At 38.2% G+C, this 24,857-nt stretch overlaps 3 protein-coding genes and 2 pseudogenes across 5 annotated transcripts; 4 read left to right on the plus strand and 1 right to left on the minus strand.

Moving 5' to 3' along the window:
* Window positions 1–728: 728 nt before the first annotated feature.
* LOC104748582 (F-box protein At1g11270 pseudogene) lies at window positions 729–1,787 on the minus strand (annotated as a pseudogene). Its single transcript, XR_015582801.1, has one exon. The product of XR_015582801.1 is annotated as an F-box protein At1g11270 pseudogene (transcript).
* Window positions 1,788–8,500: 6,713 nt separating this feature from the next.
* Window positions 8,501–9,370, plus strand: LOC147926765 (uncharacterized). Its single transcript, XM_087487199.1, has 2 exons — window positions 8,501–8,643; window positions 8,920–9,370. The coding sequence occupies exons 1-2, from the start codon at window positions 8,501–8,503 to the stop codon at window positions 9,368–9,370; spliced, it is 594 nt and encodes a 197-aa protein (XP_087343325.1).
* Window positions 9,371–11,409: 2,039 nt separating this feature from the next.
* Window positions 11,410–13,103, plus strand: LOC104748583 (AAA-ATPase At1g43910-like). Its single transcript, XM_010470199.3, has 3 exons — window positions 11,410–11,854; window positions 11,941–12,493; window positions 12,580–13,103. The coding sequence occupies exons 1-3, from the start codon at window positions 11,499–11,501 to the stop codon at window positions 12,973–12,975; spliced, it is 1,305 nt and encodes a 434-aa protein (XP_010468501.1). The 5' UTR covers window positions 11,410–11,498; the 3' UTR covers window positions 12,976–13,103.
* An 883-nt stretch (window positions 13,104–13,986) lies between these two features.
* LOC104748584 (AAA-ATPase At1g43910-like) lies at window positions 13,987–15,535 on the plus strand (annotated as a pseudogene).
* A 3,647-nt stretch (window positions 15,536–19,182) lies between these two features.
* LOC104747115 (ribonuclease E/G-like protein, chloroplastic) lies at window positions 19,183–24,735 on the plus strand. 2 transcript variants are annotated; one of them, XM_087488080.1, is made up of 14 exons: window positions 19,183–19,561; window positions 19,899–20,002; window positions 20,128–20,309; window positions 20,469–20,721; window positions 20,810–21,867; window positions 21,951–22,268; window positions 22,373–22,414; window positions 22,716–22,840; window positions 22,933–23,080; window positions 23,389–23,461; window positions 23,605–23,717; window positions 23,879–23,998; window positions 24,161–24,316; window positions 24,436–24,735. In XM_087488080.1, the coding sequence occupies exons 1-14, from the start codon at window positions 19,467–19,469 to the stop codon at window positions 24,625–24,627; spliced, it is 2,979 nt and encodes a 992-aa protein (XP_087344206.1). In that variant the 5' UTR covers window positions 19,183–19,466; the 3' UTR covers window positions 24,628–24,735. The 2 variants fall into 2 exon arrangements, with proteins under 2 accessions (XP_087344206.1, XP_087344207.1); XM_087488081.1 differs by having other exon boundaries at window positions 19,221–19,561; window positions 20,492–20,721.
* The last annotated feature ends 122 nt before the right edge of the window (window positions 24,736–24,857 follow it).

Raw genomic sequence — 24,857 nt, forward strand, 5'->3', positions numbered from 1 at the left:
GAATGAAATAATATACTGGATCCAAAAAATATTATTCTGGAATACAAACAGATCCGCGGGTTTTTTTCTTTCTGTAGTCGGATATTTTAGGATCCGCGTCCCGACCCGGCAATTTTTTAAGTGATCGACCGAGGGTATTTTTGTCATTTAAAGAAATCAAAACTATAGGTTAATTAGATTAAATTTTATGATTCTCTAATCATTTTTAATGAAAAACCTACCAAAACCAAGTCATGGTCCATTTTTACTCTAGAGAGTACTTCTGCTTTAATAGTATAGATATTCTAGATCTTTTATGGTATCAAGAGTTATGGTTGTGATTTCTCAAGTAATGTAACTTGGTGATGAAAGTGTGAACGGCAATAATAAAGGTGTTGAGTATCCGTGCTTAATTTCTCCTTGGGGCCGCCAGAGATCAGATCAGAATCTTGAAAGTATATATTCTGAGCTCGAAGGAGAGGTTATCAAGAGGATTCTGATCCGTATCCTTCAAAGACGAGAAATCCATGAAGCAAACTATTGGAGTGATGAACGGATAAGAGGTTGATGGGCATTAACATAAGACTTAGTCATACAGTGACACTAACGTGCCAATGTTATATAGGCCTCTCCACGACTTAGTCATACGACGTAGGAACTGTAACTAACTGTTGTTGTATACCTCTATATATCCTTTGTAAGTCTCTTTGATTAAGTAATGAGAAGCACTCTTCATAGGCGTTGTATCATTGTGAATGAAGCACAGCCTAGAGGAAGCAAGCAATATATCTCTAATAATTCAGAGTTGCGAAAGTTGCTTTTAAGTTACAATGGTTCTCATCGATACAAAGAAAAGAAAAGAATCAAATTATAGAACAGAGAACAAACTTTGGAAATAAGAAACAGGAGCTCTAGGTTTGATTGGTTTGTAGAGTAATTTATAGCATTTGCTATGGAGATTATATGTCACCAGTGGGTCCACCCAATCGGGACCTTGAAGGAGTAACCTTTTCTTCTCCAGAATAGCTATCGGCGACAGAGCCAAGGCGGGTTCCTTAAAGTAAGAAACCGTTAAGGTGAGATCTATCGAACACAGTTTCTTCCATGTCTTGTTGCCGCTGCCTGAAGAATCAAACGACCATATAACTTGTGTCGGCCATTTTTTCTCAGATACGCACAAGCGGTTGTTAAGTACGCACATGGTGAGCTGAAGAGGGTCGCATCGATATGCAAAAGGAGCTTTACAAACGACTTGAAACGTTTCGGTGTGAAGATTGAAAGATAACACCATGGGTTCTTCACATTCGGTGAACCAATAAAGTGAACCATCTAAATACACGGGTTTGTGATGAGCGTTTATCCGATAAGGAGAAGCAGGGACAACGAACCTCCAAGCATTGGAGCAAAAATCGAAAACTTCACAAGTGGTGACATTGTTGAGGCCAAATTCGGATGAATTATATAACCAAACCGGCTTGAACGTGCCTTTCACCGTGTCTTTACCGAATCCAAGCTTAAGACTCGGCAAGTCAAACTCTTTTCTTTTATACTTTTGGATGAGGAGATGTTGGCAGTAGGAAAGATGAAAAGTCCGATGCCATCTAGTTAAGGGATTCACCACGACACTCGGTGTGTAGATACAGTAGACGCAGACTAGACCGTCGCAACTACCGTAACAGAACATGCTGCCCGAAACAGGAAACGTGGCTGTACAAACTTGAGTTGATGATCCCAACACAATTTTGCGAGAATCTGGATTCCGACCATCATCACGGTGATAATTGAGACGAACCATAAGGACATCGGGACCCTGTGATTGCCTACGGTTGATCAGTTGTCTTTTATTAGGATTGATAACCGGTTTAATTGACTGGTTTAGTGTAGTTTAGTTTATGTAGGATTAAGCCTCCTTTCACTTAATCCTACTCTTGTATATAAGCTAATGTAATCACACATTTAACACTTAATGAGAAATTTAGTTTTATCCAAACTTTGTTTGATTCTTGTTATGGTATCAGAGCACTAACAGAATTTCAAAAAGCTTCCGCCATTGTTTCTCATTCATCTTCTTTGATTGAGCTGAGATTGAGCTTGCTCCTTCAAATCATGAGCCGCTCGATTTCCCAGATTCTCATCGATTCTATCCTTCGCTTTTCTTTCGCTGTATTGCAATTTCTTTTGTTCGCATCTTTTGTTTTCTTTTTCTTGCTTTTGATTTCGATTTCTTTGACCTAGATATGTTGCTTTCTTCTTCAATCATTCAATCGGCACAGATCCTCTTCGTTGATTCTCAATTTCATCATCAGAAATGGGATCGATTAATCCAAATTCAACAGCGAATCAAAGCAATGTTCATCAAGCTCCAGATCAGTATGAGAATCCATATTTCCTGCACGCAGCGGATCATGCTGGACTTGTTCTAGTTTCCGATCGTCTCAATGATGGTTCTGAGTTTCATTCATGGCGTCGCTCAATTCGCATGGCGCTTAATGTCCGCAACAAACTTGGCTTCATCGATGGTACAATTCCTAAACCTGCTGATACTCATCGCGATGCTGGATCTTGGTCTAGGTGTAATGACATGGTAGCTACCTGGTTAATGAACTCAGTTAGTAAAAAGATTAGCCAGAGTCTATTGTTTATGTCTACTGCTGAGGCTATTTGGAAAGATTTGCTCTCTCGCTATAAGCAGGATGATGCACCAAGAGTCTATGCGATTGAACAACGATTGAGTACGATTAGGCAAGGTTCACTTGATGTCACTTCTTATTATACAGAATTGGTTACGTTGTGGGAAGAACACAAGAATTACATTGATTTGCCGGTTTGCACTTGTGGACGATGTGAATGTAATGCAGCTCTTCTATGGGAGAAACTCCAACAACGCAGCAAAGTTACAAAGTTTTTGATGGGACTGAATGAGAGTTATGAAGCTACTCGAAGGCATATCTTATTGCTTAAACCTTTGCCAAATATTGTTGATGCTTTTAACATGGTAACACAGGATGAGCGACAAAGGACGGTCACTCCTTCTACCAAGCTTGAGAATGTAGTATTTCAGAATTCTGGACCTTCTGAAATGGTTTCTCCTGGTTACTATAGTCAAGAGGCTACGCAGAATCCGAGTACAGGCTATTATACTGGTCCTCCGGATAATTCGGCTTATGCTGTGGTGAACTACAGGCCTAGTCAGCGACCATACTACACTCATTGCAACCGTTCTGGTCATACGATACAAAAGTGCTACAAGCTGAATGGTTATCCACCGGGTCATAAGTTTGGACCGAGAGCTTCTGGACAACAATACTCACTACCTCGTAGTCAAAGCACTTCAGGACAACGTCCTTCGTTTCCTCCACAGTCTCACTTTCAACCATCTCAGTATGCAACTCCGGGACTGATGGCTAATGCGGTTACACAACCTGCTCCTCTCTATATGCCACCACCAGCTATGACTACTAGTAACCTCAATTTGTCTCAGTTTAGTACTGAACAAATTCAATCTTTGATCCATCAACTCAACAATCATGTCAAGCTGCCTGAACAGTCATCTCCTCATCTAACTGCTACGATAACTGAGAGTGGAGCCATGGCACCTACTTCCACCGCTGGTACTGTTTCAATTGAATTTCCTTCTTCTAATCTCCGATATGAGAATCATACATTCACTTTTCAACATCATTCACTTACTTCTTTATATTCTACTCTTCCTAATGGTGCTTGGATAATTGACAGTGGAGCCACTAGCCATGTTTGTTCTGACTTGGCTTTGTTTAGTGAAGTCTTTCCTGTTTCAGGTGTTACAGTCTCGCTCCCTAACGGCACTAGAGTGCCAATTACACATACTGGCACCATACATATTTCGGATCATCTAGTTTTACATAATGTGTTGCATGTCTCGACTTTCAAATTTAATCTACTGAGTGTTAGTTCTTTGTTGCATCATAATCAGTGTTCTGCACATTTTTACTCCGATACTTGTTTTCTTCAGGACCTTTCTCAGGACTTGACGATTGGTAGAGGCGTCTTAATTCACGGTCTTTATATCTTGGAAACTGACGTTATTACTGCAACTTTCTGTGGATCCTTGCTCGTAGATGGTGACCTTTGGCATCAATGCCTAGGACATCCATCTCCTGCCAAGTTACAGCATATGTCGGGTACTTTACCTATGTCTAAGTCAAGTTCTTTACATTGTCCAATTTGTCCTTTAGCAAAACAAAGAAAATTATCTTTTCCATCTCAAAATCATTTGTCTTCTTCGCCTTTTGATCTTATTCATCTAGATGTTTGGGGTCCTTTTTCTGTCGAGTCTGTAGAAGGTTATAGGTATTTTTTAACAATAGTGGATGATTGTACTCGAGTAACATGGCTTTATATGCTAAGAAATAAAAGTGATGTTTCTATTGTCTTTCCTGATTTTATTAACCATGTCCAAACACAACATAAGACTGTTATTAAAGCCATTAGAAGTGATAATGCTCCTGAACTAGCTTTTACTCAACTTGTTAAGGATCATGGCATGATACATCAGTTCTCATGTGCATATACCCCTGAGCAAAACTCTGTTGTGGAACGAAAACACCAGCATTTGTTAAACGTTGCACGTGCATTGTTGTTTCAATCTAATGTTCCATTACAATACTGGTCTGACTGTGTGCTTACTGCCGTTTTTCTTATTAATCGCACTCCTTCTCTTTTGTTAGATAAAATTTCACCTTATGAAAAATTATACAAGAAAACACCGGATTATAACTTTTTACGTTCGTTTGGTTGTCTTTGTTATGCCTCTACTCTTGTTAAGGATAGAAACAAGTTTACTCCTAGATCAGAGTCGTGTGTCTTTTTAGGATATTCTCCCGGTTATAAAGGCTATAAAGTTTTGAATCTCGATACTCATATTGTTTCAATAACTCGCAATGTAGTTTTTCATGAAACTGTTTTTCCTTATAAAACTATTTCATCTGATTTACCAAAACAAGACTTGTTTTCTCGAATCATCACACCCTTGTCTACACCTGTTGTTCTTGATTCTATCGATAAGGTCTCATATCCTGTTTATGATGGTAATGCATTGGCTTCTGCTCCTGTTACACGTACATCATCCTCATCATCATCATTGTTACCTGTCACACACTCTAGTGCTCCTCCATTGCCATCATCACAAGAGACTGTGACATCTGCCTCAGCACAGGCTCCTCTGATCATGACCAGGTCAAAGAGACAGGTGAAGGCTCCAGGTTACTTATCTGATTACCATTGCAATCTTATTCACACTTCCCATTCCTCTGTTTCTTCTTCTTCTTCTTCTTTCTCTTCTTCTTCTCCTCTTCTTTCTGATCCTCTTTATCCTCTTTCCTCTGTTCTTACATATTCAAAACTAAAGTCTCCCTATCAGGCTTTTGTTCTTTCTTGTTCACTTGAAACAGAACCGAAAAATTTCCGCGAAGCCATGGCACACCCTCATTTCCCGAAGGCTATGGATGTGGAGATTACAGCTCTAGAGCAGCTTCGCACATGGACTGTTGAATCTTTACCCCCAGGTAAGCATGTGATTGGGTGTAAATGGGTTTACACTATCAAATATAACCCAGATGGTTCAATTGACAGATACAAAGCACGCCTAGTAGCTAAGGGATATACACAACAGGAAGGAATAGATTATATTGAGACTTTTTCTCCTGTGGCAAAATTGGCAAGTGTCAAGTTTATCCTTGGTCTTGCTGCGAAACTAGGCTGGACTCTTACGCAAATGGATGTCACAAATGCCTTTCTCCATGGCACTATTGATGAAGAAATTTACATGAGTCTTCCCCAAGGGTATACTCCTGCTAGTGGTGCACCTTTACCTCCAAATGCAGTCTGCAAGCTGCACAAATCCTTGTATGGTCTAAAACAAGCATCGCGGCAGTGGTATCATTGTTTTTCGACTGTGGTTCTCGGTGAAGGCTTTGAGCAGTCTCCTGTTGACAATACTTTATTTGTTAAACAGACTGGTGATCGGTTCATTGCCTTATTGGTCTATGTTGATGACATTATGATTGCATCAAATAATGACTTTGACTTACAGGCACTTCAGGCTGCTCTGCATAAGGCGTTTAAGATTAAAGATCTTGGTGCTCCTCGATATTTTCTCGGTCTTGAAATAGCCAGGAATGCTTCGGGGATTTCCATCTGTCAACGCAAATATGCTCTGGATATTCTTGCTGCGACAGGTATGCTAGCCTGTAAACCTGAAACTGTTCCCATGGATCCGACTGTACATTTAACTAGGGAATCAGGGAACCTATTAGCCAATGGAACTTCGTATAGGGAATTGGTTGGACGATTGCTATATCTAACTATCACTCGGCCATATATCACCTTTGCTGTCAACAATCTTAGCCAGTTCCTTTCATGTCCAACTGATGTTCATTATGCTGCTGCTATACGTGTGCTACGCTACATTAAGGGTAATCTGGGACAGGGTCTTTTTTACTCTGTGGACACGGAACTATGTCTCAATGCATTCAGTGATGCAAATTATGGTACTTGCCCTGATTCTCGCCGTTCTGTCACTGGCTTCTGTGTTTATCTTGGTACATCTTTGATAAGCTGGAAGTCTAAGAAGCAAGGAACCGTGAGTCGTAGTAGCACAGAGGCGGAATATCGCAGCATGGCATTAGCAACTTGTGAGCTTCTTTGGTTAACTCAGCTGCTGAAGGACTTACGAGTACAGATACGTGTTCCTGCCAAACTCTTTTGTGACAACAAATCAGCAATGCACATCGCGACTAATCCGGTCTTCCACGAGAGGACTAAACACATTGAGATTGATTGCCACACTGTACGTGATCAGGTGAAGAATGGCTTCTTGAAGTTGTTTCACGTGATTAGTGCCAATCAGCATGCTGATATCCTCACTAAACCTTTGCATCCTGGTCCCTTTCATTCTTTGTTATCTCGTATGTCAATCTCAAGTCTCTTTCATCCTGATCGAGCCTCGGTTTCAGAGACTTGAGGGGGGTGTATTAGGATTGATAACCGGTTTAATTGACTGGTTTAGTGTAGTTTAGTTTATGTAGGATTAAGCCTCCTTTCACTTAATCCTACTCTTGTATATAAGCTAATGTAATCACACATTTAACACTTAATGAGAAATTTAGTTTTATCCAAACTTTGTTTGATTCTTGTTATCTTTCCTTGAAAGGTCGGGAATCGATAGTTGATTTCCATAACTTAGATACAGATCTGAGTCTTAGCAGAGGTTTCACCGGAAGCTTCTCGAGGATGAGCGCTACAACGTCGTGTGGTAGAGAATCCACAATAGAGCGATGCCTTTTCGATACCAGTCTCGACCCAATTCTTTTCTTCGACATTGTCTTGCTTGTAATCGATATCATATCAATACACTTATCGAAAAAATATATACAGAGTATATAGCCTGTAAACACTGGGAAAAAAGGAAAACTCAGAAAAAAGGAAGACCTTAATTTCTTTATGACTTGGGCTTAGGGCTTAGGCCCATTAACAATTTTGCGTAGAGATTTTTAAACCGATGTGGAAATTAAAATTTCCTTGAAATTCAAAATATTTTAGGAATATTTGTTTTTGATGTCTGTGAGACTTTGACTGTGAGGGGAGGAGAGTGAAAAGGTTTTTTTTTTTACCTGTTGGAGAAATTGGTTGCTAAACGAGAGATAAATTTCTGAACGAGAATGGGCAAAATATATTTAAACGAATATTGAATACATTTTCTATTATATTTTTTTTAATTGTTAATACTATAAATTAAAAGGAACACACAACAATCTTATTATATAAAGTTTGGTTCTCAAAATTAGCAACTCAATGCATTAATGGAACGGCTTCCTCAATGCACAATGTTTTACAATTTCTCAAAGAGTATGAAGTTGTGTCAGGTCTACCCATTAGTATTCCTAAGACCAGTTTTTTCACCTCTGGTTTAACTCAACCTGAAATAGACCAAATCACTTCTTCATCTAGGATTAGTCACGGACAATTGCCTATAAGATTTTTAGGCATACCCCTGTGTACAAAGAAGCTCACCTTGTTAGACTGTGCTCCTTTGATTCAGAAGGTAAAGGGTCGGTTCAATGCTTGGTCCACTAAAACTCTATCATTTGCAGGCAGACTCCAACTCCTAAACACGGTAATAGCAGAGATCTCAAACTTCTGGTGTTCCGGTTTTGTCCTGCCAAAAAAGTGTGTGAGAATTATAAACTCTCTTTCGAGTGCTTTTCTATGGAAGGGTACGACAGAGGGACATCATTCAGCAAGGGTTGTTTGGGAGACTGTCATATTAGAAAAGAAGGAAGGGGGGCTAAGGATCCGTAACTTACAGGCTTGGAACATAGGTTGCATGTTAAAGCTCATCTGGTTAATTTTCTTCTGAGCCGGATCAGTATGGGTAGCGTGGTTCAGGCAAGAAGTCCTCTCTAGTAATCTTAGAAGCTTCTGGACAAGGAAAACAGATAATAAACACTCTTGGTTAACTAACAAGCTGCTAAAAATTAGGGAAATGGCTTACCCTTGGATTAAGTTGAAGCGTGGAAATGGTGAATCGTGTCTGTTTTGGACAGATAACTGGAGTAGGTTGGGAAAAATGACAACTTACCTTCAAGGAGATGGGATCTATCAAGTTGGCATTCGTCGAGGAACTCGGTTATCGGATCTGTGGCGACACGATGCTTGGAATCTCCCACCTGCAAGATCGGACTCACAAGTCAATCTCCACATAGATCTCTACCATTCATCTAACAGAAGAACCAGATTCTTACCTCTGGTGGATTGATGATTCACTTAAGGGTCGGCATACTACAAGCATTATCTGCTCAGCGATAACGGCAAATCATCCCTCTGTTCCTTGGCATACTATTGTTTGGTTCTTTGAGGTATCCCAAAGCATAAGTTTCTAACTTGGCTGTTCATGTTGAACAGATCACCCACCAAAGACCGGTTACTCAACTGGGGTCTCCAAGTAGATCCACTGTGTTTACTTTGTGGGATCCAGCAAGAAACACGAGATCATCTGCTATTTGACTGCTCCTTTAGCTGGTCGATCTGGTCCGCTACTCGTTGCAACCTCCATCCTTCTCGATCATGGAGCACGACTATCCAACGTCTTTTGAACTCCCGGGGATCGCGTGACTCTAGGAAACTTGCACTACTAGCTTGGCAAGCCGTGATCTACACCATCTGGTCGGAAATAAATCACCGGCTTCACAGGAACAGCTACAAGTTTGTTGATCTCCTCCTTCGTCAAATTGATGTATTCATCAGGAACAAAGCTTCTAGTCTGCGAGACACTCAGTCGGAACTATCTCTCTCGCTTCTACACCTCTGGTTCTCTGGAGAAGAAGCGGCAGAGACAACAACAACCATACCCTAATCTCCAAGAGGTCTCAACTCTCCATTACGCCAGTGTTTGGTCGATTCAGGTGCAATAATGGAGCTGGTTAGAGGTGGTTATCTCCCAACTGTAAATCTGGTTCAATTCTAACTGAGGGTTCAACTTTTGGTTCTTTCATAACTATGCGTTTCCATTCTATGTTTTATTTCTCTAAACGGGCTTCCGGATTGGGCTTTGGCCTTGTAAACTTTTTTTCTCCTGCAACTTAAATTGAAAGCCTTTTAACAAAACAAAAATAGTAACTCACAGATCGTGACACATGTTAGTTTTAACTACGATAACTACGTATATCTATATTGTAAAATTATCTGTATGATTTTTTTTATGTTTTTGAATTATGAATTTTTTTGTTAGGACGATTTCGTTTTCTTTAGAATTACAAAATTGTATAATTTACAACATAATAATAATTTTCTTTTTTAACAGCAAATTATCATAGATATCAGAATGCGTTTACAAAGTATAGAAACAAATCAAATACAACCGATTATCATAAATAAAGGAAATTGAACACAATTTTGAGAAAAGAGTAGATTAACCCTGCTTTCCAACAAAAGCCTTACGGGCTAACAGATAACATTTGTTAAGTCCCCCTTTCATACAATTGTAAATAACTATCATCTTTTTGATGAAACTCCAAAATGCACTTGGCATAACCTTGATTAATAAACTGAAACTGAATGTTGTTAGACTTGATTCTGAAACTTGTCTCCTTCGTGATATCAAAATCAAATTTGCCTTATTCATCCATTGATAATTGCTTATTATCGCTATATCTTCACCCCACAATTGTCCCTTTCTCCATGGTGGTTTTCATGGGTGTTTTTTCCAAAGCAGATATGCTTGTCCCGGTAACACCGTAAAAGAGGCTCCAAAATTTTGACACCTTAAATTCATCGGCTTACCCATTAAGAAGAATCGTTAGGCTCAGAGGCTTGAACGACCACTGGAAATTGTGAAAATGGTTGTGAAAACACCATATCTCGAATTCTCCATTTATAGATCTGCGACAAAGAGAATACATCACATCAAATCATGGGCTTTGGTGTGGGGATAACTGCCGGAAAAAAGGAGAGATGTCCCACGAAACCCCTATCACTGGCGTAGAGGGTAGCAACCATCACCGTAACGGTGAAGAGCAATTGAAGATGATAAAATATTTTATTTTAATCTAAAAAAAACTATATAGGAAGGAAAAATGAAAAACTAGAATAAAAAGAGAGGGCCGACCGACGCCGGAGAAGCCAGCGCCGGCCGGAAACAGTGACTTAAAGAAAGATGTTTTTGCTTGAGTAGTGTATGAGCGATCGCCTAAAGAGAGATATTTTATGATGGAAGCAACACTCTTTTTTTTTCTTCGTTTAATAAGATTTTATTATTATTTTAATAATCTACAACATAATAATTTTTTTACAAAATTGTATAATTTACGACATAATAATAAAACTTTATTATTATTTTAATAATCTACACCATAACAAAAATTTTGACACATGTCACGATCTTATAAAATAGTAACTTTTACAAGATAATAATAAGACTTTTTCATAATTTTATTATTTTAATAATCTACAACATAATAAGATTTTGACACATGTCGCAATCTTATGAATTAGTAACTTTTGAAACCATACTTTATATGATAAGATTTTTGTTGCATATTTCCTTATGTTTTACTTTTATTATTTATTTTAGATTTTGTGCATTGTAATTTTTTGTAGAAGACAATAATATCATTAAATTTTATTTTAGTTTGGTTAGATAATTTTTTTCTTTTTAATAGTATGTGATACTTTTCCAATGATAGAAAACTCTCAAATTATATATATATATATATATATATATATTTCTCTTTATGACTTGCATCTATTATGAATATCTTAGTAGTTAATAGAATCTTTTAAACAAATTCATAGACACATGGACACAATTCAATTTTGTGTAAATTTCCTTCACATTATTTTTTTCTTTCTTGATTAAGCATTAAACTATTAAAAGTTTGCAAGTTTCTCTTTTATGTTCACCACTATAAACTCTTTATAAACCCCAAATAAGCACATACTCTTCTTAACCAAAGCTCTTCATCATCTTCCTTGTTGCTTAAGCTATGGCTTCTCTCTTTAACCAAGTCCCTTCTGTATCCACAGTTTTCGCCCTCTACACAGTGAAATTTATAGACTTGTTCTCCTCTTATTATCAGTCGAGTTTTACGTTTGTGATCGAGCAAAAATGGGAGTTTTGTGATAATCAGACTTTTCGTGCCGCCGAAGTTTACTTAACATCGCGCCTCGCCGGACTCTCCACGGGAGAAGTCCTAGTGGGTTCGAGTGATCTCAAGAATCCGGCGGCTGAGCTAAATATCGGAGTCCCTGTCAACGCAAAGATCGCTGATGAGTTTGAAGGGATTCATCTTGAATGGACTCTACACTGTCTTGAGACTAAGAGTTTTCCCTACGAGAAACAGTACTTTTAATCTTAATCTTTCTCTTCTCCTTGATCTTAATCTTAAATATCATTTTTGTTCTTACAGTACTGGTTTCATGTTTCAGGTATTTTCATCTGACTTGTAAGAAGCAATATCGTGAGAAGATAATGACGGATTACTTCCCATACTTTGCAAAATCAGCAGAAAAGATTATAAGACATCGCGAAGATCTTTGCATCTACACTTACAACCGGCAACAGTCAACATGGCAAGCAGCCATTTTCGAGCACCACACGACCTTCAAGACCTTAGCTATTGAGCCGCAACTCAAGACCACCATGATCGACGATCTTGATGCTTTCGCTAAAGGAAAAGACTTCTTCAAGAGCGTGGGACGCGCCTGGAAACGTGGATATCTTCTTTATGGTCCACCGGGTACAGGAAAATCCTCTATGGTGGCTGCAATAGCTAATCACATGAACTACAATATCTATGATCTCCAAATTCAAAGCATTAGTGACGATGGTGAGTTGCGGAAGGTTCTTACCGGCACCAAGAACAGGTCAATTCTTCTCATTGAAGACATTGATTGTGGAACTGATTCGTCTTGTAGACGCCAAACCAAAAAGGAAGAAGATGTTGAGCTCGAAAAGAAAAAAAAGAAGCGTGACCTTGGGGTAAGTTAGAAATATTCCTCTGTTTTGTTTTTTTATTACCTCTCTGTTTTTTGAACCTTATTATGAATCTTCTTCCTTGTGGATAGATATCTTTGTCTGGCCTACTGAACTTTGTAGATGGGCTTTGGTCGAGCTGCGGAGAAGAAAGAATCATCATTTTTACAACAAATCACAAGGAGAAGCTCGACCCGGCATTGCTGAGGCCAGGAAGAATGGATCTTCACATTCTCATGGATTATTGCACCCCTTTTGTGTTGAAGAAACTTGTGGCTATATACCTCAAAATTGATGACCATGTCCTGTTTGATCCTCTTGAGAAGGTTGTCCTTGAGGTGAGTGCAACTCCGGCAGAAGTCGCGCAGCAGCTCATGGCGAGTAAGAACGCTGATATCGAATTCCTCAAAAAGAAGAAGTTGAAGAAAGAAGATACCAAAGTAGAGGAAGAGGGGGAAATTGAAGATGTTGACACTACAGAAGCTTAACATAGAAAGTATATAATTTGTATGTCAATTCCTTTTGGCAATAATAACCATTTCTTCATACCAGAGGAGAACCAATCAATACCTAAGAGACTCATAATTAAACATATATTTTTGTTTATATAACCCAATAGTTTGGCTGAAAACCGGTAACCCTGTCACTTAATTTCTTTCTCAAGGAACCTCGAATCCAACCACCAATGCAAGTAATGTTTATTTTAAACCTATCATTTTATAAACTGATTTGCTTTAGTCATTACAATATTTAAGACATATACATAGGTTTCTGTCATCATCAGTAAATTAACAAAATAAGTAATGTATCTACTTACAATTTTGATACATTACTTATTTTGTTAATTTAGATCCAGTTAACATTATAGTTTTTTTTTCTTTCTCAAAAGGTAGTTTAGTTAATTTATTTTCACTCCTTTATAATTTTTTGTTATTTTTTATTGTCGGGTTTTAATTAAAATTAACACACGCAATTTAAATTAGATTATATCTTATTATATAAAATTTAGTTTTCAAAGTTATTTAACTCACATTATTGCATATGTCAAATTTATCGATTAGATGTTGACACATGTTAAAAAATAGCTAATTTTCTTCATTGCATAATGGAAAAAGAAAACAAACAAAATAACAAAAAAATAAAACATATATCAAGATATTATTTTAAAATTGTCAATCAATTAAATAGAATTAAAATTCTATAATTAATTTTATATCTATGATTTACATTCACTACTTATATCTTAACAGAAAGTTTTAAACTAATATACATTATTCACTGATACATTAACATATTTCAATTTGTCCATATTTTGTGTAAGTCTCCTACGCTTACCCTAAAAAGCCAAACTTTCTTTTTCTTTCTTGTGTGATTATAGTAATAATCTTATTATATATATAGTTTCTTGCTCGCCACTCTAAAGTACAAACTCTTTATAAACCCTAAAAAAACACATATACTCTCTCACTTCTTTACGAAAGCTCTTCTTCGCTTAAGCAATGGCTTCTCTCTTTAGCCAAGTCCCTTCTGTATCAACTGTTTTCGCTCTCTACACATCTTTATCTGCAATCACGTTGATTCTCCGAAACATCTTCAACGAGATTGTGCCTAAGAAAATCCGTGATTACATCACTGTGAAAGTTGTAGGGTTGTTCTCTTCTCACTTTAAGTCGAATTTCACGTTTGTGATCGATCATAAATGGGATTTTTGCGAAAATAATACTTTCCGTGCGGCCAAAGTTTACTTAACCACGCGTCTGGCAGGACTCTCCACCGGAGAAATCCTCGTGGGTTCGAGTGATCTCAAGAATCCAGACGCTGAGCCAAATCTCGGAGTCCCTCTCAACACAATTAGTGGATTCTACGCTTCATTGAGACTAAAAATTATCCCTACGAGAAAAAGTATACTTTGCTTCTTCTCTCTTCTCCTTGACTGAAGTCTTAATATTTTTGTTGTTCTTACAGTGTTTCATGTTTCAGGTACTTTCATCTGACTTGTAAGAAGGAGTTTCGTGAGAAGATAATGAAAGATTACTTCCCACACTTTGCGAAAACAGCTGCGGAGATCATGAGACATCGCGAAGATCTCTACATCTACACTTACGATAAAAGAGATTCATCATGGGAATCAGCTATTTTCGAGCACCACACGACCTTTGAGACCTTAGCTATGGAGCCGCAACTCAAGACCACCATGATCGACGATCTTGATGCTTTCGCTAAAGGAAAAGACTTCTTCAAAAGTGTGGGACGCGCCTGGAAACGTGGATATCTTCTTTACGGTCCACCGGGTACAGGAAAATCCTCTATGGTGGCTGCAATAGCTAATCACATGAACTACAATATCTATGATCTCCAAATTCAAAGCGTTAGAGACGATGCTGAGTTGCGGAGGATTCTTACCTCTACCAAGAACAGGTCAATTCTTCTCATTGAAGACATTGATTGTGGAGCTGATTCGTCTTCTATACGCCAGACCAAAAAGGAAGAAGCTGTTGAGCTCGAAAAGAAAACAAAGAAGCGTGACCCTGGGGTAAGTTCAAAAAAAAGATTCCTCTGTTTTTATTAACCTCTCTGTTTTTGAACCTTATTATGAATCTTCTTCTTTCTGGACAGGTATCTTTGTCTGGCCTATTGAATTTTGTAGATGGACTTTGGTCGAGCTGTGGAGAAGAAAGAATCATAATTTTTACAACCAATCACAAGGAGAAGCTCGACCCGGCATTGCTGAGGCCAGGAAGAATGGATCTTCACATTCTCATGGATTATTGCACCCCTTTTGTGTTGAAGAAACTTGTGGCTATATACCTCAAAATTGATGACCATGTCCTGTTTGATCCTCTTGAGAAGGTTGTCCTTGAGGTGAGTGCAACTCCGGCAGAAGTCGCGCAGCAGCTCATGGCGAGTAAGAACGCTGATATTGCGCTCAAAGGTCTCCTAAAATTCCTGGAAAACAAGAAAATGAAGAAGGAAGAAATTACCAAAGTTGAGGAAGAGAGTGAGATTGAAGATGCTAAGACTAAAGAATTAAAAGATGCTCAGACATAACTGATGCTATTAATTATCTTATGACTTATTAGAAGTTACTTTAATTATATTTCAGTTCTACTTCATACCAGATGTGACAAATTCTATAGTAAACTACATGTTGGTTGTGTATGAAGTATTAGGGGGAGACTCAGTCTTATAATATTAACTACTGTAGTCGTTACATCTGGATTAGGTCTCTTTGATAAACTAAGAGATGCTCTAACATCTTTGGATCCTGATGTTGGAAATGTGAGAGGTCAAGGTTATGACAATGGTTCTCATATGAAAAGAAAACATCAAGGAGTTCAAAAAAGATTACTTGATATTAATTCAAAAGCCTTATATATACCATGTGCTTGTCATTTGTCTTAATCTTGTGGTTAGTGATATGACACATTCTGTGTGAAAGCTATTTCTTTCTCTGGAATTTTACAACGTATATATGTATTGTTTTCTTGTTCTACTAAAAGATGGGAGATTCTTTGTGACCATGCTCCATACTTAACAGTGAAATGTCTCTCCAATACTTGGGAAAGTCGTATCAAAAGTGTTAAAGCTATAATGTTTCAAGCTCCCCAAATACGATTAGCTTTATTTGATTTATTTGAATCTTGTGATGATGCCATAACTAAAAGTGAAACTGAGAGTTAATTGGCTCTCTTGAGAATTTTGAGTAGTTTTTACTTGGCATGACTATTTGGTATGAATTACTGTTTGTTATGAACACGGTACGCAAGAGTTTACAATCCAAAATCCAAATCCATGTGCATCGATATTGCTTTAAGACAATTGGAAGGTATAATGCTGTTTTTTGAAAAGTTTAGAAATGAAGGATTTAATTCTTGTTTGAAAGTAGCTCAAGGTCTAGCAATTGATCTTATATTTCCAACTAAGCATCGTATCTTTAGAAAGAAACAATTTGATGAGAATGACATGATGGATTGTCGAGATTAATGGCTATGTTAAATTTGGGCTTTACTGTGGGCTTCCAACTCAAAACCAGTTGGTAATGAGTTGAGATACCTTAACCTTTTATATATTACTGAAATCCCTTTACATTTATCAGATGTAGGATCTTTTCTCCACACGCCCCCTCGAGATAATGGTTCTTCTAGCTATTAATCTCGACAATCCATCACGCCCCCTCGAGATAATGTTCTTTATTTAGCTATCTCAATGAAATTCGGCCTTCCTTTAGGCCATCAATTAATGGGGTGATTGGGCCTCTGTCTAGGCCGGATTAATTAACGGGATATCGTGTGTAGGCTCTGATACCATGTTAAATTTGGGCTTTACTGTGGGCTTACAACTCAAAACCAATTGCCAATGAGTGGAGAGACCCTAACCTTTTATATATTAGTGAAGTCCCTTTACATCTATCAATCAGATGTGAGATCTTTTCTCCACATGACCGGGAAAACAAGCTATTTCCCCCCGAGAACTATCATATCTAGCTAGATAGAGCCGGAACTTTGACCACGATGTAGATATCCGCGAAAACAAAGTTCGATTCCTATTTCTCCACGAAACCAAAGTTCTATACTTATATCTCCCCGAATTAAAAGTTCGAGATCTAATTACCCACAATCCTTGGTTTCCACTGGTTTATTGCTTACTTAACCGTCTATTAAAAAACCTAAAACCAATTTGACCAACCTAAACCTTATATTTGACCCAACGTTTTTTTTTGACCCGACCAAACTCTTGTCTTCCCCAAATTCCCATTAATTAGAAACCCTAAATATAACCATGGGAGCAAACGACTCTAATGACACAGCAAATCGAAACCATTGTGGAACTGAATTGGCTCTTTGTCTTCCTAAAATCCATCCCGGTGGGAATTAAGAATCTCCCTCCTCCGTCGAGCCGATGCAATTAATAGAAGAAGAGAATTGGAAGGCTAAGCTTGCGGCTGTGCAGTGATTTTGGGTAACCATGGATTACGTGACAACATGATTTAGGATTTGGGATTTGATCAGTGGGATGAAAGTGGCGGTGCAGTGATTATGGCTGAAGAGGGAATTGGTGCTTTCATCGGCGCCGGGGAAGTCATAACCATCGGAGATGGTGGTGGAAAGGGGATTGATAATCGAGGTTTTCACTAGCTTTCAACAAAACCAATGGCGATGAAATATTTTGGTCGCTTTAAATATTTGATCGGAGGAGGAGAAGCAATAAAATCAAATTGTTCGTGGTACGAAGTGATTAGCTCTCCCTCTATTTTTCAAACTCGATCTTCTCTTCATTCATTAGATTATTGTAGCCTTTTGCAAAGGAAATTTGTAACCTTTTGCAAATTCATAACCTTTTTCTTTTGCTGAAAGTTTTCTTTTTGTAAAAGAGCAAACATGATTTGTTCTTCTTTTTCTTGAGAAAGTCAATTATATTCAATTCAGTTATTAAAGTTTACGATGGAGGCATCGGTTGCTGTAAATTTCTTATGCCAAATCAATTTAGGGTTCTTATGTTTGAAAATTGGGGATTTTTAGGTTTATGAACTAGCGGATCAGAATTGGGTAAAGAATCGGGTCTTTAATTGGTTTAACTTCGGGTATATTTGGTTTAGTCTTGGGTCCACAATCCAAACCAATGCAACTCAGATTTAGGGAGATATAAGTATAGAACTTTGGTTTAGTTGAGAAATATGAATCGAACTTTGTTTTCGGGGATATCTACATTGTGGTCAAAGTTCTGGCTCTATCTAGCTAGATATGATAGTTCTCGGGGGGGGGGGGGGGAAATAGCTCTTTTTCTCCCACATGACCTTGATAAAGAAGCATTATCTGTTGAAGATGATTTTAGAGTTAATTATTTTCTTGTTGTTGTAGATATGGCAATTGGTTCGGTTAAAAATAGGTTTGAGCAAATACTACTTTTAAAAGTGTTTATTGGGTTTTTATTTGATTCTTTGAAATTAAAGTCACTTGATGAAAATGAATTAAGAGAGTATTGCACTAATTTTCAGAAAACATTTTCTCATGGCATTGTATCAGATGTTGATTTAAATGACTTTTATTCTGAATTGAAAGTTTTACAAATGGTTTTACTAGATGTGCCAATGACACCTAGTGAGGTGCTTGAATTTGTTGAAAGTATAGGGTGTTACCCAAATGTTTCAATTGCTTATAGACTTCTTCTAACTACACCTGTTAGTTTGTTACTGTAGCATCCGCTGAGAGAAGCTTCTCAAAATTAAAGCTATTGAAAAATTACATGAGATCTTCAATGTCTCAAGAAAGATTGAACGGTTTAGCCATTTTATGCATTGAGAAAACTATGTTAGAAAGCATGGATTTTGATACTATTATTCATGATTTTGCATCAGCTAAAGTTCTTAGGAGAAATCGTTTTATATGATCATTTTCTCTATTTATTTGGAATAACTATAGCCGATGTTAAAATAAAATCCAATAGTTGTTCCAATAGTTATTCATGATTTTACATCGGCTAAAGTCCAATAGTCGTTCCAATAGTTATTCATGATTTTGCATCGGCTAAAGTCTGTCCAATAGTTGTTCCAATAGTTATTTTCTCTCTATTTTTTTCTTGGAACAACAGTTGTTAAACATGTAGCAGGTGAGTCCAATCTAGACCTGAATTAATGGGCCAAAAGTAGATCACAAATCTAACTATTAATTGTTATTGGGCTTTAGAGAGTTTCACACGTATGATACAATATCTTTCGCACGTGCCACAGCAAGGCGCCAAAGCCAAAGAAAAGGAGGCACACCAGTCACCACCATATCCTTCCGTTATCGTCATCTTCTCGAGCACCTCCACGGCGGAATCTCAATTTCTAAGCCTTTGCTCAAAAAAGCCGAGCTCTTTCCACTTCTTTCGGCTTCGGCTCTCTCTTCTTCACCATCATAGAAACTGGCGCTTCTAACTCCGCTCGTTTCGTCCACCGGGTCCGTGTGTTGGTGAAACTCAATAGCAACTCAGTAGTACCATGGATGTTGCTGAAGTCCCATGGCGTCGTCTTCCTCAATTTTCAGTTTCTTCACGCTCCTCGTGGCTTTTTACTTCTGGGTTTCCTGTTTCTTCGTAAGTTATTTCGTTGGGGCATTCTATCATACACTTTGTCTGTGGTCTGTTCTAATTGAAATTGAAGCTTTGGGCATTTAATTAATAAATTGTGGAGATGGGTTTCTTAGATAGTGTTGTTAGAGCTTTTAGTGGAAGTTTACTTTTGGGAAAAATGTTGAATTGTACCTTGCTCTTCCTGTTTCTACTCAGTCTCTTGAGTTCATATCTCACAGGGCTCCTCCCTGAACTCAGTTTTTGATAATATATTGACACAACAAGATTAGAGGGAAAATTATACCATTTTTTGAACAGGATATGCCATTTGTAATGACTTAGATTCTCTGTCGTTCAACAGATATATGTTCTCTAATGTTGAGCCTGGGAAGACCTTTAGGCTCACCTTGTGCTTTGGGGTCTCTCGTTTACGTACAAGGTCTGCTATTATAAGCGCCCAACAAGGTAACTGGGAGAAGAAAACATTTCGCATTGTTTAACTTTCCTGTGGTGTTTTCAGTTTTGTTGTGCCTCAGATTTTGATGTTTGTATTTTCAACTATTGATATTTTGGGTTTTCTGTATTCTCAGAACAGCCGGCTAGTCTGCGCAAAGGATTATGCGAGGTTGTTTGGATTGTGGAAGCTGATCTGGCACCCAGTGAACATCTCTATGTTACTGGAGATCCTTCCGCTTTAGGTAGCTGGGAGCCAGACTGTGCAATCTCAATGTCGCCTACTGAAAATGAAAATGAATGGGAAGCTAAAGTCAAGGTAATCCATTCACTTGTTTCACTTAAGCCTTAGCGGACATAAGTAGAGGTGTATCTTACTTTACATAAATATTTTAATCTTCACTCGTAGAATTAAAAGGAACCAAACTCTTTTGTTGAGAGCTAGTTCTTATGTCTTATAGCTTAATATGCTTGGCAGATTGCTTCTGGTGTAAATTTCAGGTATAATTATTTGTTAAAAGCTGGATACGGGTCTTCATCTGATGTCATCTGGAGACCAGGGCCACAATTTTCGTTACCTGTTCCTTCTTCTGTCAGTCGAGAGAGAAAAATAGTTGTAAATGATTCATGGATGAGTGCTTCCTCAAAATCACAAGAATCCTACGTATGGGGGTCTTGGATTGATGATGCTTACCTTTTTCCAAATTCTGTTACTTCAGCTCAAAGCGAAGGTTACATTTCCGTGGTTCCTCCTCCTTCTGTCTCTTTTCATCCTTTGCAAAATGTTTTAAAACTCAAATGCTTCCAGTGGTTTGGCAGATGAATGCAATTCCGCCGATAGTGCTATAGAAGTCCCGAGACCACTTCTGAATGATAAGCAAGTAGGAGATGAATCTTTCTTCGGTGATGAGCTTGCAGCTTTTTCGTCAGAGAACTTGAAATTTAGGGCGTTATTTTCTGACAATTATCAGCCTATTGAGGAACCGTGGTTTCTTCAAGAATCTATTACTTTGCCACATGCAAGGAATATGCAGACTGATAGCGAACAAGATGTCGAAAGCTGTGATGAAATTGAAAACGACTTAGATACTGATGAACAACATCACCAGCTGACTGAGACTCTCTTACCTGATGATGGATTGTTTCAACCAGAATCCATTTCTACTACAATACTGATCAATTCTTCTATATGTACTGTGCAAAGGATTGCTGTCTTGGAAGGTGAAAAGCTGGTTGAGTTATTGTTGGAACCAGTTAAGACCAATGTGCAGTGTGATAGTGTTTACCTGGGCGTAATCACTAAGTTTGTGCCCCATATGGGTGGTGCATTTGTGAATATCGGAAGTGCTAGACATTCTTTCATGGACATTAAGTCAAACAGGGAACCATTCATATTCCCTCCATTCTGTGATGGATCAAAGAGGCAAGCAGCTGATAGTTCTCCGGTCCTCTCTATCAATGACATTCCAGCTCCCCATGAAATCGAACATACTTCCTATGACTTTGAAGCCAGTAGTTTATTAGACATTGATTCAAATGACCCTGGGGAATCTTTTCATGATGACGATGAGCATGAAAATGATGAAGATCATGTCTCAGATGCTCTAGCTGGACTAGTTAATGGAACTGTAGGGAACCATGGTGCTGTGGAAGTTGGATCTGAAAATGGCTTTATTCCTCTGGAAAGAGAACACTCTGCAGATTCCCTCGTTCCTAATGGATCAGTTGCAAAAACTTCTAAGGGGATGTCATCTAAGGATGATAAGTGGATTCAAGTTCGGAAAGGCACCAAGATAATTGTGCAAGTTGTTAAAGAGGGCCTCGGTACGAAAGGTCCAACTCTTACTGCTTACCCGAAACTGAGAAGTAGATTCTGGGTATGACATGTGTTTTTTCCTGTGACACTTTTCCCTATCGTTTCTTATGATTGTATTGTCTGAAATAAAGTTTTTCCGTATAGGTATTACTGACTCGCTGCAAACGAATTGGAGTCTCGAAAAAAATTTCGGGAGTTGAGAGAACCCGGTTAAAAGTTATAGCAAAAACATTGCAGCCTCAGGGTTTTGGCCTGACTGTAAGAACTGTAGCTGCTGGCCATTCTTTAGAAGAACTGCAGAAAGACTTAGAAGGTCTGCTTTTAACCTGGAAGAACATATCAGATGAAGCAAAATCTGCAGCTCTTGCTGCAGATGAAGGTGTTGAAGGAGCCATTCCAGCGCTGCTACATAGAGCAATGGGTCAAACACTCTCAGTTGTGCAGGACTATTTCAATGACAAGGTAGTTAGGCCATTTTTCATATTTTTCTCCTCGATTTGCCCCATTTGCCCCTTAAGGTTCTATGGGTGGACATTCAAGTGACAGTAACATCTTGTGTTTTTCAGGTTGAGAAGATGGTAGTTGACTCTCCCAGGACATACCATGAGGTACATTGCCCTCATTTTTCTCAGTTTCATTTTCCACAATAAGAAATGGATAGTGTGTCGAAGGAGACTTTCCTTGTCTAAACAATGATCTTAGTACCTTCATACATTTATTAATTTACATCATATCTTGAATGTTATTTTCAAATGCTTAATTAAAAGCTCCAGTTAGATGTGTTACGTCTTCTCTATTTGTACCAATTCTTGCACTTGCAGATAATTAAACTGTACCATAGTCTAGAACGGATCCCCAATAGAGTAATACTGTATCCAAATTATTTCACTAACTGGTATTAGTTTACAGGTTACACACTACCTGCAGGATATGGCACCTGATCTTTGTAATCGAGTGGAACTGCATGATAAGGGTATCCCTCTTTTTGATTTATATGACATCGAGGAGGAAATCGAAGGTATTCTCAGTAAAAGGTAAGAAGTGGCTAACACCGCACTTCGGGAGTTATGACCCACCTTTTCCTTCCCAGATATCTTCATGTAAATGTATATTTTGCCTCCTGCAGAGTTCCACTATCCAATGGAGGTTCTTTAGTGATTGAACAAACTGAGGCGTTGGTCTCTATTGATGTGAACGGAGGACATGGAATGTTTGGTCAGGGTAATTCACAGGAGAAAGCTATTTTAGAAGTTAATCTTGCTGCTGCCAGACAAGTATGTGATACATTTTGGCTGCTAGATTACATATTATATTCGCCAACCTTTTGCGGCACAAATTCTTCCTCTGAAAATTGCCTTAGTAATTATTCTACAGAATGTGTCATGAGGTCAGATACGAGCATATTTATGGGTGTATGAATTATCCAATGATTAGTAAATGCCTTAGGAAAATTTTAACAGGGAGAAAGAGTAACTGTGTGAGGCCTGCTTGACTTGTGTAGTTCTCCTTGAAGTCTATTCAAGTTTTGCAATATGCTGATCTTGAAAATTATTTATTAATACTCGATGTGATCATGATTCAGATTGCAAGGGAGATTCGGCTGAGAGATATTGGCGGTATCATTGTGGTAGATTTCATTGACATGGCAGATGAATGTAAGTTAGAATGTCATTGTTTTTCATGCAGTCACTTCAAATTTTAGATGTGCAAATCCGTTTCTTGAACAATGGATATCTTTTTTTTTTTGGTGTGGACAATGGATATCTTGAATATTCTTGTTTATTTTTTTGGGTTTCAGCAAATAAGAGACTCGTTTATGAAGAGGTTAAGAAAGCAGTGGAGAGAGATAGGTCACTGGTAAAAGTATCAGAGCTGTCTAGGCACGGACTTATGGAAATAACAAGAAAAAGGGTATAGTTCCAACTTGTGGATATTTTACTCTTTCTGTAGAGCTTCTGATCAAATCTTTTGGCATAGCACGTCCACTATATACTGTTACAGCTGTGGTCGTTCCCCAGAAAGAACTGAGCCCTTGATCTATACTTATTGCAGTGGATCTAACTTTTTCACAGGTTCGACCAAGTGTAACATTCATGATCAGTGAACCGTGTTCTTGCTGTCACGCAACTGGTAGAGTGGAGGCACTGGAAACTTCCTATTCAAAAATTGAGCAAGAGATTTGTCGGCAGCTCGTGAGTGTTACAATATAGACTCTTTTCTGTTAATTCTCTTTCCAACCAAATGAAGAGCATCTAGAATAAGTGATTGTTGATGTTGTTGTTGTTCTCCATTTTGTTTAAACGTCCATCCGTCAATGATGTTTTGGTCCATGTCATGACGATCTAAAATTTCAGGCAAAGATGGAGAAAAGAGGAGACCTAGAGAACCCCAAGTCGTGGCCAAGATTCATATTGCGGGTGGACAGTCATATGTCAAGCTTCTTGACAACGGGGAAGAGGACGCGGCTTGCTATCCTCAGTAGTTCCCTGAAAGTATGGATTCTCTTAAAGGTACCTTCAGCACTCTTCCTCCTTTGATGGGATTCGCGTTAGCCAGAAGTTTGCATTGATGAAGCTGTCTGAATATTAGATTTTCTGACACAACTGAGGAATAAATATGTCTTTTGTAGGTTGCTAGACATTTCACCAGAGGAACCTTTGAGGTTAAACCGTTCATGGATGAGAAGACGGTAAACGAAAGACAGCATCAAGTTGCCATTTCACTGCTCAAGAAAGCTGACGCCATAGCAGACTCTGGCAAGAAGAAGCTCACCCTTTTTCCAATTAAGAAGGAGAAGACCAGTGGTAAACAAAGACGATGAAACATTTTTTCTTAATTTTGCATCACTTTTGTTAGTTGTCTCAAGTAATACCGTTCTTCACTGTACCAAAACAATTTTTTGTGTATCAATAATATCATCTTCTTCTCAGTTTTTGCATTTCAAAGAAATAGAACCAAACTAGAAATGCCCAAAGGGCAAATATTAGTCTAAAAGTCACGAGAGACGAAACAACAGTAATAGAAAATACAAAGCTATTCTACAAGACAAAA

The sequence above is a fragment of the Camelina sativa genome, chromosome 15, assembly GCF_030686135.1.
Source record: "Camelina sativa cultivar CO46 ecotype springtype chromosome 15, ASM3068613v1".
NCBI lineage: Eukaryota > Viridiplantae > Streptophyta > Magnoliopsida > Brassicales > Brassicaceae > Camelina > Camelina sativa.